At 49.8% G+C, this 13,749-nt stretch overlaps 1 protein-coding gene across 9 annotated transcripts in view; it reads right to left on the bottom strand.

Annotated features, from left to right (window-relative positions):
• nedd4l (NEDD4 like E3 ubiquitin protein ligase) overlaps window positions 1-13,749 on the bottom strand; it is a 47,800-nt gene that overhangs the window by 28,757 nt on the left and 5,294 nt on the right. For 3 of the 9 annotated variants that reach the window (XM_084482810.1, XM_084482809.1, XM_084482813.1), the window contains exons 1-2: window positions 4,317-5,749; window positions 499-534 (exon numbers count right to left, since the gene is read on the bottom strand). In XM_084482810.1, coding sequence (XP_084338936.1) covers window positions 499-534; window positions 4,317-5,609 — 1,329 coding nt within the window. In that variant the 5' untranslated portion in view covers window positions 5,610-5,749. Of the gene's footprint in view, window positions 1-498; window positions 535-4,316; window positions 5,750-8,805; window positions 8,860-9,180; window positions 9,220-11,765; window positions 11,848-13,749 lie in introns of those variants that run through there. The other 6 variants (XM_084482815.1, XM_084482814.1, XM_084482817.1 and 3 more) reach the window with 3 other exon arrangements.

The raw sequence follows: 13,749 nt of genomic DNA, 5'->3' as shown, positions 1-13,749 counted from the left end.
GTGGCTGTGCACCCCTCCCTATTCGTTAAAAGGGAGCCAGGCAAGGATTGTACAAGTGTTCAAGCTACAGGCTTTTGACGGGGGGGATTCTTTATATGGAGGTCTTTGAGACAGGAATCACTTTGAGACAGGACCAGAAACCTGGTCACCCAGAAAGGAGAAAGGACAACACCCACCATCACCCAATATACGGCACAGGTCAGGGGCCACACAACCAGGGAGAGGAGGTGGCAACGGACAGCAAGCCAATGAAAAGGTGGTGTGCGTGTGTGTGTGTGTATATACAAATGTGTGCGCGTGTGTACTAATGTGCGTGTGTGTACGAATGTGTGCGTACGAAAATGTGTGCGTACGAAAATGTGTGCGTGTGTGCGCGTGCAGTGCAATCAACACGGGTTCTCCCCCGTACACCCGTTGATATCAATCGCAAGGGAAGTCGGCACGCGTGATTTAGCCACATAGCAAGTGAGCCCCTTCTCGACTGGAGACAACGATTACCTGCCCAATGTGGAACAGTCCATTCTTGGTAGAGCCCTGTGTGAGTGGGAGGGGGGGGGGATGTGGGGGTGGGGGGGGGAAACATTTCATTTAGACAACAAGAACAGAACATCTCTGATCCGTAGACAGCGGTGGAAAAAACGGCGTTCTGCTGTCCGCGTCGATTAATGACTTAAAAAACAGGACGTTCTGTTGAACCGCAATCAAGGTAGCAAATAGCAACTAGGAAGCCAGATCAACATAAAGATTACACAGTAGTAGAGCGAAGGGAAGGAGCGGGGCCGACAGAGAGCAACGTTGTGGCTGCGCTTTGCGGGGCGGCGCTGGCCAGGACTCCCAACTCACCCAGCCTTAGCTTGTTTACATATCTGGAATACAATGGGTCAGAGAGCCACTGACCAACACATCAACAAGCGGTTCGAAAAAGCTCCAGACATACTTGTGTAATTAGTTAAACACACATACGGGTAAACACCCACCAGTGAACACTTGAATGAGCACAGCAATGTACACACACACACACACACACACCATGAGCTCGAGCAAGATTGCGCTACTGATTAGAAGAAAAAAAAAAAAAAGAAAAAGCGTTATTTGGAAAAGACCACAGCCGTGACTCTAATGTTGCAGGTAATTACAGCCTTTGGTCCTGGAGTCATAAAACAAGTTTGAGAAGTGCTGGTCTGGTACGTGGAGGGTATTTTTCCACAACATTCCCTCCGCTGGCACTTTAAAGACCAGCGGACCCCGTGCAGACGGGGATATTTTGCCGAGTCATCGCAGGGTCACACAAAGTGGGACCGCAGATCGCCCTCCCACCCTATCTCTCTCTCTCTCTCTCTCTCTCTCTCAGGACCAGATTACGATCAATCATTGCCGTAGTCGATTAAGATAATAGACGCAGGAATGTCACAGAAAATATGCTCACAGGGACGGAACAGAACGAGTACAGAGAGCTCGCCCACAGAGGTCTGGGCTTGGAAGCGGCGTTAATAGGCGAGAACTAACCCTTTTTATAAACAAGTAGGCCTACGTGGGTATGTTGTGTTAGGTTGGACAAATAACTGTCCGTCTGGCGTCCAAACTACTCGACCCGACCACATCGGGGAAACCAGAAATGTGTCGGGGCCCGCCACAGACGTTACTAACGGAGAACGGGTGTTCGTGAACCAGAGTTCGTAAAAAACCACAAGGTGCACCCAGAGTGCACCTTTTGAAGAGGGTCTCCAGTGGGGTATACGATACGATAACGATACGCGTATTCGTACCGACGTTTTTCGGTACGGGTCTAACGGTCCGATGCACGTTTCATTTCGGTACGTACCGAAAAGAAAAAAAAAAATAATAATAAATGTTTTGTTTTTTTGTTGTTTTTTTAAATTAAGTTTTTATTGATTATCACACACTCTGTGAGTGTCTCGTCTTGTCCTGATGTTTTGTGTTGAGGACCACGATGGAAATAAGTCCTGGACTTTATTGTGTTTCTATCCTCAATCGTATTTGATGTCTTTTCATGTGTGTTAGGCATTTGTTTGATACAATTGAATAAATCAAAATCAAATTGTTTAATAAAAATCCAATTATAAAAACCGCTCTACCGAAAAAAAAACACACACCGAACCGTGACTTAAAAACCGAGGTACGTACCGAATCGTGACTTTTTGCTTATCGTTACACCCCTAGCCTCCAGTCAAAGTGGTGGACACGCCACTGGGTGAATAAAGTACTATTTACACTAGAAACAGTGCCTTCTTAAGGTCAGCACTAAGTCTCTGAGGAGAGAGAGAGAGAGAGAGATAGCGGGGCAGTGACAGCAACCTTCCCAGGAACCCATCTGTCGCGCGTTCAGGTAGATTTAGTGTGCCCCACAGTCCACCAGGGCCCCCTTGTGAATGACAATGCAGGCAGCGGGCTGTGGAGAGGAGGAGGGGGTGGGGGGGGTGTCGTAGTGGTGGGCCGGTGGTGTGGTCTTAACAGAGCTTTGACCAGGGCATGGCATGGCTGCATAACTGTCTGCAGCCAATCTGCTTGGCACGAGCACAGACACATTTCGCATGCATGCACGTGTGCCGTGACATGCAGGGCTTTCGAAAGGTGGTGCGGAGGGGTGGCTGCGTTGTGTCATGGGGGGGGGGGGGGGGGGGGGGGGGGTGTCGGTAGGGTCTATATGAGGATTCCCCTCGCTGGCATGGGACTCTGGTATGCTAGGAGGCGGGGGGGGGAGGAGGGGGAAATGCAACACAATGTGTTGCGAAATGTGTGAGGAAGACCGAAAAGGACACGAGCGATTCACCATAGCGGGCGCATTGTTGTTGAAGGTGAAGGCGCTGTAATAGATATACAGCGGCCATGACCACTGCCCCCGAGCACGACTGCCAAGCTGTGGAAACCAAAACCCAAAAGTGCTGTCACTCTGGCACATGAACGGGGCTCTTCCAAGAAACCAAAACAAGACACTCGAAGAAACCATGCATAAACCAATAGCAGGGTGGAAAAATATTTGTCTTTCTGTCCTAAACGGCGAAGCCAGGATAAAATAAATGCAAGAATTATATAATAACTATAGCACTTTTCAATTGTCCATCACGGCCCGCCGAGCCAGCGACGGGACTCGCTCGAAGAAAGAAACTCGCCGTCAAATCCCTTTTCCAAACAACCACAGCAGACGCATCGCTACAGGCCCTAATGTCGTTTACTGCCGCCTATGACCTGAGAATCCCTCTGGCTGTCGAGTACGGCCGCCTGCAGTTACCAAACAATGAAGTGTGGTCACCGACGAGTGGGGGGAAAAAGAAATGCATGAATCACTCAACAGTTTACGGCGGCGAAGGTGTGAAATAGTAAACAGGCCGAGGATCGTTTAAAAAAAAAAGGCAAAGATCACCGCTAACGTCGCGAGACTGCAGACCTTCGGGCAATGCCGACACCGATATGTTGTTAGACTTCTCGATGGCCCTGACGCCCTCCTAATGACTGGAGGAGCAGCTGTGGGGCGAGAGGAACCCGTATCAGCCCGGAGTCAAGACGCAGAAGAAAAAAATAAAAGCACCCGTCCGCCTGCCGTTTGAAACGCGAGAACCACTTCCTGAGAAGCAGCCCCCCCCCCGTGGCAGAGACGAGCGTCAGCCCCCAGCCTGACTGCATTTATCAAAAGACGCGGTCGCGCTCACCGCGCGGCTAATTCAGTTCTACGCGAATCAGAAGGAGATGTAGTGTGAAGTGTGTCAAAAGGTTACGCAGTGTTTCCCTCTGTTCTCTCCCTCTCCCCACCCCCCCCCCCCCCGTCTGCTCCTTTCATTAAAAGTATATTAGCTGATGTGTGCAAAACTTCAAATGCCTGCGGGTGAAAGCGAACCCCGGGCCGTGTGGTTTAGCCCCGGCTACGCAGCTCTGTGCTGCTCTTCCCAGAAGTCACCCTCCCTCTTAACAATCAGACGCTGCATATCAGCCTGCTCCGGGGGTCGTATGGCTGGAAATACTCACAGCCTTCGCTGCAAGTAAAATGCTTCTTCTACTACTACTATTATTACTACTGCTGCTGCTACGACTACTACTACTGTTACTACAACAACAACAACAACAACAACAGACCCCCTTCCGAGTCATGGAAAAGTAAAAAATGATATCATATTTGAGGGAAACTCTGCACTGCACTACATGAACTTGCAAAACAGGATGTTTACAGTTGTTCCCGAACTAATTTGGATGGGCTTGACCTCATATGCACCACCTCACTGCAAATCGACAGCCATGGAAACAGCACATTTTTACGAATCACCAAGATTTTGTATTTCTTTCCCCCATGCACACGGGTTTACCTTTGGGCTATTGTACGTGAAGTCAGAGTCAATGTTCACGTTCTGACCTCGGCTACCGTTCGGGCTGAAGCATATCCTGAAATGAGGCTGCCTCCTCGGAGTTTCCCTTCGGATTTTGAAAGTGCAACCTTTAGCTTGGTCTTCCGTTTCGATCCGCTGCTGCTGCTGCTGCTGCTGCTGCTGCGTCGTCGTCTCCGGCTGGCCACCGCTCTCCTCATTAGCCTGACCCCCAGGACCCGGCTGAAGGCCATCCACCCCGGGCGCTCTCTGCTTCGAGGCCGTCCTCTCCAGTCTAATCCTGGGGTAACACAACCCCCGGCCGTCCCCGGCGCCGGCGAATCCCAGATTAGTGCGCTCGTCCTGGGACGAAGGGGCCTGTTGTTGTCCCGGGGCCTGGTTCTGATCCGGGCTCTGGTTCTGCTGCAGTTGAAACACGAGTCTCTGCGTTCCGCCGTTGCCCGTCCCGGGCCGATCGGCGCCCTGCTGCTGGACGTACCAGCCCAGCGCCCCCCCCCCGGACCCCCCGCCGCCGTACGGCAGGATCCGGAGATGCTGGACCTCCGCTCCGTCGGGGGAGTTCCTCTGGATGCGGATCCCGCCGATGCTGATCCCGCCGGCTTGACCCGGGTTCGGACCGCCGTGGCCGTTGGACCCGATGCTGAAGACCCTGCGTCGGGGCCGGTCTCCGGGCTCCGCGGGATGACTCCCCGGTGCGTCGTCCGGGCCGGAGTACGGGGGCGGCGGCGGACACGGATAGTCGCTCGGCTCGCCTGGCTCCGTGTAGGCGGGAGCGGGCCCCGGAGGGGTGTAGCGCGGCGGCGGGTCGTCGGCGGCGGCGGCGGTGGCGTCCACGCAGCCGTTGAACTCCCTCCAGCCGGGCCGGCCGCCGGAGCGCTGGAGGGAGATCTGCATGGTGGAGCTCTTGGTGGCGCGCGGCTCGGCCGTGGGGGCCAGCTGGGGGATGAACATGGACGTGCTCCGCTTCAGCGCCGGCTCCGACCCCCCCCACGGGGACGAGGCGCCGCCACCGCCACCGCCGGACGGGCTGGAGAAGGGCGGTGGCGGAGGATCCAGTGGAGAGCCGCCGGACATCGGCGGTGTGCGCATGCAGAACGTCATGGCATGGTTGTCGCCGTCCTCCTGTTGTTGCCGCTGCTGCTGCCGCTGCTGCTGCTGCTGCTGCTGCTGCTGCCGCTGCCTCCTCCTCTCGCTGGAGTCTCCTTCGACCGCCTCCAGCTCCGGAGCCGTGTTGCTGCGGCCCGAGCCGAAAAAAAGGCGCAGGCGGTGGGCCATTTTGTCCTGGGGCCGGAGAGAGAGAGAGAGAGCTCTGCCTGGCTGGCTGCTTGCCGCTCCTCTGGCTTCTGTCTCGGCGTGTCGCTCACTTCTCCCACTTCTACGGCCAGCGGGGCTGGCTGATCCCCTTTTACTCCTCTCCTTCTCACTCTCACCCCACCTCCCTTCCCCTCTCTCTCTCTCTCTCTCTCTAGCTCACTCTTCCTCTGTCCCCTCCTCTTAAGAGTCTTTCAGGAACCTTCCCTCTGACAGTAAACGGTATGAAATGTGGACCAGCAGCACGCTCGGCCCCCACACAAATAAAAAGTTTAAGCGGAAAAGGCGCACTGAGAAGAAAAAAACAAAAACAAGGACCACTTATTGGTACACAACTTTAGTAGTGGGGGGAGGGGGAGGGGGGGAACGGGGGGGGGGGAACGGGGTGAGGTGGAGGGAGAGGTAGAAACAAAATAGTGGGATCCCTGTAAGCCAAGCCCCATGCACTAGTGAGCAATAGCGACCGGCAGCAGAAATAGCCTCAGCCCAGTGACAGCCAGCATTCCAGGGATGATTGGTTAAGAGTGGCTGGCACTCCTGGTTTCCGAGGTGACAGTAGGCTGCTTGTCAGTCACGTGACTACCAATGGCCGCCCTGCCTCCAGTTACAAACGTATGCTGCCAACTGTTCCCCCCCCCCCCCCGCCCGCCCGCCCCCCCGCCCCCACCCCCACCCGTTTTGCCCACTACCCCTTCTTTCACAAGACCAACTCGGAGGCAGAGACTATTTCATTACTGCCGATCGCTCTCACTACACGTCTTAAAAAAAATCAATACTAAGAAGAGAGATCGACTTCAGGTTATGTGCAAATTAACCTTGGAACATGAACGACACCGCCGCCCACGCGTACACCTCCGTCTGTAAGCTGTAGGCTAGGAGCCGGGGGGGGGGGGGGGGGGGGGGACGAGAAGCAGATGTTCCGGGTAGACCACGATACCTGGTCATTACCCCTTAAAGACACGCTTCGAGGGAGATAACTCAAGTCATTGCAATGCAGGACCAGGTTACGAAGAATGCCGCTGTGTGACATTACTGTGATCCGGCTGCGGCCAGATTCTTTTACCCAGAAAGAAATATGACATTGAAGAAAAATCTTTAAAACGGCAGAAAATGAGTGTCGCTTTCATGAGACAAACTTCTAAGTGTGTCTCACAATTCAGTCAACACAGTGACGTACAGTCAATCAAACCACAAAAAACCACACAGTGGGTGAATGGAGGCCACAGAGGAGTGAACTATCCTGCGTACAACGGGACTGGCCCCCGGGCAACATCGCTGTGGAGGGAGGGGGGGGGGGGGCTGATGTGATTTGTCTTCATACAGCGATGGAACAGAGCGTACATGATAATGTGGCCTTTGAGAGGCATGCAGTTGGAATAGTTGCCGTCTTGTTCTGACTTTACTGCGGAGTCCTGAGAGTCGGCGTCTCCGTGCGCCAGTGAGTGGACAGACGCTACGATTATCTATTGCTACCAAAGCCAGGCGACAGGTCTACTTTGGGGAGAATTCCCTGAATATCCAAGTGTAGTGTCACGGTTCGTTTTGAAGAGAAATGTTCTGTGTAGGAATGAAATGTCAAAGTATGTTCCACTGCCACCGGTACACACTAATTCCAAATGTGCTCATCGTGGTATACGAAGGGGACTCTTTGTCCACTCCCAGGGCACAAACTGGTCTCTGACACAGTTATTATTGTTGTTAGTCGGGCCCGCTCCACTTAAAAACGACCAGCCATGCGACCAGCCTGCGTCGCTGGGCAGAACCACACCGCACAGAGACGGACCACCTTGCTCCCCAAACATCTCCTCCTGTCAAATAGACCACAATATACTGCTGCAGCACCAGAGGACCACCGAAAGGAAACAGTGGAAAAGCGGTGGAGGTGGGGAGGTGGGGGTAAGGGAGGAGGAGGTGCCTTGGCATGCAACGAAACACACATCACCACCTCCTCCTCCTCCACCACCACCACCACCTCCGTCTCAGACATATAAGGAGACGACCGGGCTGTGCTTTGTCGTTGACGTCTATACTGCGAAGGCAAGCCGGGGCTCGTTGCCAAGACGCCTCCCACCACATTTGTGAAAAAAATTTTTTTATAATAATGATCCAAAGCAAAACATTTCGCGACAGCGCCGAACACTAATCAGCCCTCTCCGCGCGCTGCCATCTCGATGGCGCATAAATCACCCGTCACCAAATCCCTTACGGGAAGCGGGAGGTGCAAATGTGCGAGGGAATCTGGTTGTGTCGCTTTACACCGGCGGAGGGAGGCAATACAATCTCTGTGTTCTGTGTGTGTGTGTGTGTGTGTGTGTGTGTGTGTGTGTGTGTGTGTGTGTGTGTGTGTGTGTGTGTGTGTGTGTGTGTGCTGATCCGTCGAACCCACAGCAACAGTACATCGGGAACCTGTGTGTGTGTGTGTGTGTGTGTGTGTGTGTGTGTGTGTGTGTGTGTGTGTGTGTGTGTGTGTGTGTGTGTGTGTGTGTGTGTGTGTGTGTGTGTGTGTGTGTTTGTGTGCATATGTGTGTGTGCATGTGTGTGTGTGCATCGAACAGAATGTGTACCAGACTGTGGCCAGGAACACCCTGTCTCAGACTGGCCTGTCCAGTGCAGTCATTCGCCGTGGCATTAAACTGGATATTCAGACCCCAGTTGGTATTAAAAAGACATCAGATGAAGAAAAAAAAAACACAAATACAATTTTGTGTTGTCACAGCCCTTAGCCATTATCCATAACCGACTCCAGGAAAAATGTTACTTTGCCTGGGGGGAACGGAGTTCGTCTGGCGAAGTGGGTAACCACATTACTGCCCCTCTCTGTTGAAACTACAAACCATTAGTCAAGGAAGGTACCATTGTTTTGTTACAACCACAGCATCTTGCTTTGACCTTAAACGGAGTGGACATCCTTTCCCATTCAGCAGCAGGCCGCGATGGACACACCTGTAGTTGTGCTAGTACACCCTACAGAGTGGATCCACGCCAGGGAGATCGGACGTTGGTTCATCACAAGTATGTTACGGTTGTGCGTACGTGTACATAATCCAGCTCGAATGAAGAAAAGTGTAACATGCTTATTAAAAGATGCCTTTGAGGTGCCTCTCAGCAAGAAAGAAAAAAAAAAGAAAAGAAAAGTGAGGAGAAAACAGTGTGATCTTACCAGTCTATTTTCATCAAACACCTCAAAGAGCAGTCTGTGATTCAGGGGACACACCTGCGTTCGCGAGGAAATGACAAGAGTGGTGATGTTAGGAGAGTCATCCGGTGTTAATTAGAATGCCTTGAAAAACATTCCCCTCACAAAATGGGGAACTGCTTTTGCTTCTGTCTGTAGGTTAAAATCTGAAAGACGATGCAAAATACTTTGACTAGACAATACAATAATCAATCATTTGTCCAGGGCAATCATTTACATGTGTTGGGTGAACAGTTTAAAACTAAATAAGCCTGTGAATGAGTTTTTTTATTGATAATAATAAAAAATAAAAAAAACTGGTGTAACTGAATGATTTCAGACTAACTAAAACAAACTCACTCGAAAGTAGAACTCCTCGTTCCATTTGGGATTCAGGGTCTGGAAGGAAAGAGCAGACACAGAGGATGGTTGGATTTATAGTTAACCACCACATACTGAGCGGGTCATCGCTGGTACATACAGAATGAATACCCATTAACCTTTGTCCTTGTTGAGAGAGAGAGAGAGAGAGAGAGTGAGAGAGTGAGAGTGAGAGAGAGAGCGAGAGCACCACTCGAACAATTAGTTGAACCTTGCGAGTTTCTAACTTTCTACACGGTGTGAAATGAATGTGTTATAGCAGGCGTTAGTCACACGAGTCAAACAGACTAGACATACAAAAGGTTTGCTTAGAAATTAAATCATGATTCCTAAACACTAATCAACACCATATATACACACACACACACACAAAAGAAAAACCCCTTCTCCATGATGTTGAGAAGATCAATAAAACGACTCAGCAAGTTTATTTGAGATGTCTAGGGTACGTCTTTGCTGCAGCTTTGGCTGGTCCACCTCGTTGGCCTCTGACTCTCGCTGTAGTATCCCTGCCCAGTGTTAGCGTGTACCCGCTAGTCCGCCACAACGGGGCTAACAAAATGGCAGTTGGCCCGGTGTCCCTGTGCAAAAAATCGCGTTTTTCGCCTGCACACAAATTCTAAATGGGTTGTTTTGTGCACTGGTGATGAATACCCCGGCTGTGTTTGGCAGGGCTAAAATGCCCCAATACTCGCATGGGTCACTGGTGTCTTTAACTCTCATTTGCCGAACTAGGAAAAAGTTTGCACCCCCCCTGTCACTCATTATTCGCTATCTGCTCTGCTCTACCGCAGCATAAATGACACCGCGTTGTGTCATGGTGTTTTTTTTTTTTTTCATGAGTTGCTGCAAATGAGCGGGTTGTGTTGTGTGCTTGTCAATCACGCTGTTTGGGGGTAAAACGTCGCGGTGGTTTCTGGCTTTGTTTCACGTTTCTGGCTGGGTTCAAATTTCCCATGTCAGCCATACCACTGGAATTACAGGCTTCGGGACAGACGGATCGGATGGCTGGATTCAGGGGATGTCTCTCTCGTAAATCCGTCAGGTCCCCACCTCTGCACCTCGCTCGCTGCACTAATTTTACCTTTTTTATAAGTCTGAGACCTAGGTGACATTCCCCATTAAAATTCCTATGGTTATTGAAATGAGACAAACACCACATCGCCAACGAAACTCTAATCTCACAAGTGGGGCTGATCTTACACCTACGACTCACATCTCGGTTGAAATAGCTTCCAAGGGGGATCAATAGTGCTATTGAACCCGATGCCTCGAGACAAATGTATCAAAAAGGCTAGGCTTAACATGTATTATTTAGCAAAAAAAAATAAAATAAAAATGTGATAGGTTCAGTATTACTTAATACGGCTGAAAAGGTACAGAGAGGATTGTAGTGTTTTATCCAGTGATAGGATGCTGACATGTGACCCCTCTCCAGATATAGCAATGAACATCTCTTTCAGTGATTCGCCCACTGGCCAGCAGAATCTCAGTTTCAACTGCCAAGAAAGGCTGCCGGTGGTGGTGGTGGCCCACTTTTAAAAAAAGACCGGCAGACAAAGCCCATACAGTTGAGCCCGTGTGCTTTATCTTCTGCTCTACATAACACTGCATTGTCAGCTATTTATATACACACACACACAACATCGTACACACAAGCCACGGCGTGGCCAACGCCAGCATATGTCTCCGTGGACGCTAGGGTTGCCTCGCAGCGGGGAGATAAACCACGGCCGGAACCGCCCAGTAATAATAATAAAAAAAGAAAAAAAAGAGAGAGGGCGGGAGATAAACATGGAGGACAATAACAATGAGATAAGAGGCCCGGGCGCGCGCATGGCCGCAGTGATGTGAACTTGGGGAAGGACAAACAGGTATTAGCCTACATAACCACCGCTTACCAAAAGTATGTACGCTCAAATGTGTTTACCCCGTTCTCATGTGTATACACACACACACACACACAATGGTGGAGTTGATGTTTATAACGTTGGTAGGATGTTTCATTGTGTCCATATCGTGTTTATATATGCTAGGCAATTCCATCACGTATGGGCCGGTGTGAAGAGTTATTCGTGGATGTGAATTAACATGTTAACAGCTCCCCCTGCTGTGAGTCTGTTTCCATGTTTTTTCTCTCACTGGGTCAAAAAAGAGACACGCCTCTTTTTCTGTTTTCCCCCCCTCCTCTAGAGGGAAAAAGATGGTGTGCTGAACCCTACGCGGATGAGGCGGTCTATGGACACGTCCAGTCTGCTTCATCGCCCATGGCACATGCACAAGCACAAGCACAATAGAAACACAGAAAGGTTTCCTCTCCAGCACGGACTATCACAGCAATGAGCGCTGGCTTGATATCTGATGCAGGGAGGAATTTGGTCTGGGCAGAATAACTGACCTAATTCTACCTCTGATGTGCCATCAAAAAGAAAACTTAACAATTCCAGACTGATCCTCGTGCGGGAAGGGAAAGGAAAACACATTTTCACAGGAAGGGCTGGTAGCAGGGTTGGGGAGAAGAAATAAGAGACAAAATAAGCTGTTTTTGTTGCCTTTGGACTCACCTTTTTAATTGTTTTTGTCTGAACTAAGGCGAGCTCCTGGTTCTCATCCGCCACGTAGAGGGAGAGTTTGACGTATGGATCGCTGAGGGAACAAAAGAAAAAAAAGCAGGATATTTAAAAGCTTAAATAACACGAGGCAAAACGAAAAATGGGCCTAAATGTATTCAGTGTAATACACATAGTATATAGGACTACTTCAACTATATTTCACACCATGAGAGTTGGTGTTAAGTTAGTTAGTTCCGATTTTAAAGACATGAATATCACAAAGGACGAAAAACACACCTGGGCCAATTCTGCCCAATCAAAACATAATTTACAGTATTTTAATTTAAATCCTGAGGGACAGGATGTGTACGGCGATGACATCAACCACAGGGAACCAGGTCCGGAACATCCGGAAGATCCAGGCCCTGGCTGCTCATCATCCTGACGATTCCCAGGTGTGAAATCTGAGTCGCTGACCGACCCCACAGCTAGAAAATGCTTACATGAGGTTATTGTGAGATAAGGCTATAACTGTCAGAACTCCTCGGCTAAAAATAGCCAGCGCTAACGGTTTTGAGGTGAGGCGAGCAAGCAGTAGTAAGCAGTGTTATTGAAAAGGCTGGGAAGCTGCCTTTCAGGAGGGTGCTGAGTAGGTAGATATCCACCCTAGTCTTGTTATTGGATGATGGGGTCCGAGCGATCCTGGTAGGTCCTTAGTGTGCGGGCACCGTATCCACGGCAACTCGCGATCTCAGAAGGTCAACTAGGAGGTAACTGACACGCGATTACAGCCTCCAAATCCAGGCTTTCAACAATTGATTAAGAACGTCGAGGGGAAATAAAGATGAATCACCAGGATAATATGGGTTGGTTTCATAACCAAAGTAGTCCAGTCCACAATCAATTTCAGCTGCTGCATTCTTCTTTTCAATCCAAAGCCTGCTTCTCTTGGAAACACATCTGTCCATGTCTTAAGAAGAGCAATTGGGTGAAGGATTAAAAATTATTCAATCTCAGCAGCACTTATCTTTCAGCTGCTTTGTTAAATTGCATCAGAGATTTCTGACAAGAACCCAGCAGACTTTAAAGAGCACAAAGTGAATGCCCAATGCACAGGGCAAAAACTGTTATTGTATTTCTCCCCGAGGTGATGCCAAGGAATCAGAGCCTGGCTCCATTACCCATTTCCAATCGGAATCAAAAAAGCATGCAATCGATTTAAATAATAGCTTCAGGGTAAATGATCAGTCTATGGCAGATTCATTCCACAATTCTAATCAAGCCCAACACTTACTGACTTTGTAGTATTCAGGGATTTTTAATATTTTTTAAATGAACTGTCATGTAAGAGTTGTTAAATGTAAATTAGGTCCAAATGTAACCGTGGCAGGTATTCTATGATTTGCCATTGTCCCAGACACAGTATGACATAGTATAATTATCTCAGTCAGCTTGAAGGTAAATGTAGTCTTCATAAAAGACCACTCTCTGAAGAGTGTTTTGTGCTCTATTATTCAGCTGAAATAAACTACAATGATCTGCTGTAACATGAAATTGTTTCGAGAGACAATAGAAGATAATTTCCATGACAACTTTCCATGACAACAATAAAATACAAAAGAAATCACTAAAGAAGACCTTGGAGCGCCGACTGGATCAGTATCCATAGAATTAGCGTCGCTAAAAGTTATTGCATCTCACAAAGTGACAGCCGGCAGAATCAGCGCACGCCATTGTAGCTGGCTTCACGCTGAGGGCAAATTTGACGTTTCTCCAATAAGCTGCATTACATTTGCTTCCTGCTGAACAGGAGCTGGCACGTTGCTAGGGACCTCGGTATGCCAGCACATTTACATCAGCAGTGGGTTGCATTCACACAGTGACTCAATCTGTCAGGTAGGCTGATTCCCGTAAGACTGACCGCCGGCCCTCGGCGCGAGACGCCAAAAGGATCTCAGCAAATGGCCCACAGTGGCCCAAGAGAAGCTCCAATAGT

This window comes from Micromesistius poutassou (genome assembly GCF_964030765.1).
Source record: "Micromesistius poutassou genome assembly, chromosome: 18".
In the NCBI taxonomy this organism is placed as follows: Eukaryota; Metazoa; Chordata; class Actinopteri; order Gadiformes; family Gadidae; genus Micromesistius; species Micromesistius poutassou.
Note: the sequence above shows the minus strand (reverse complement) of the source record. Positions and strands in the feature narration are given on the sequence as shown.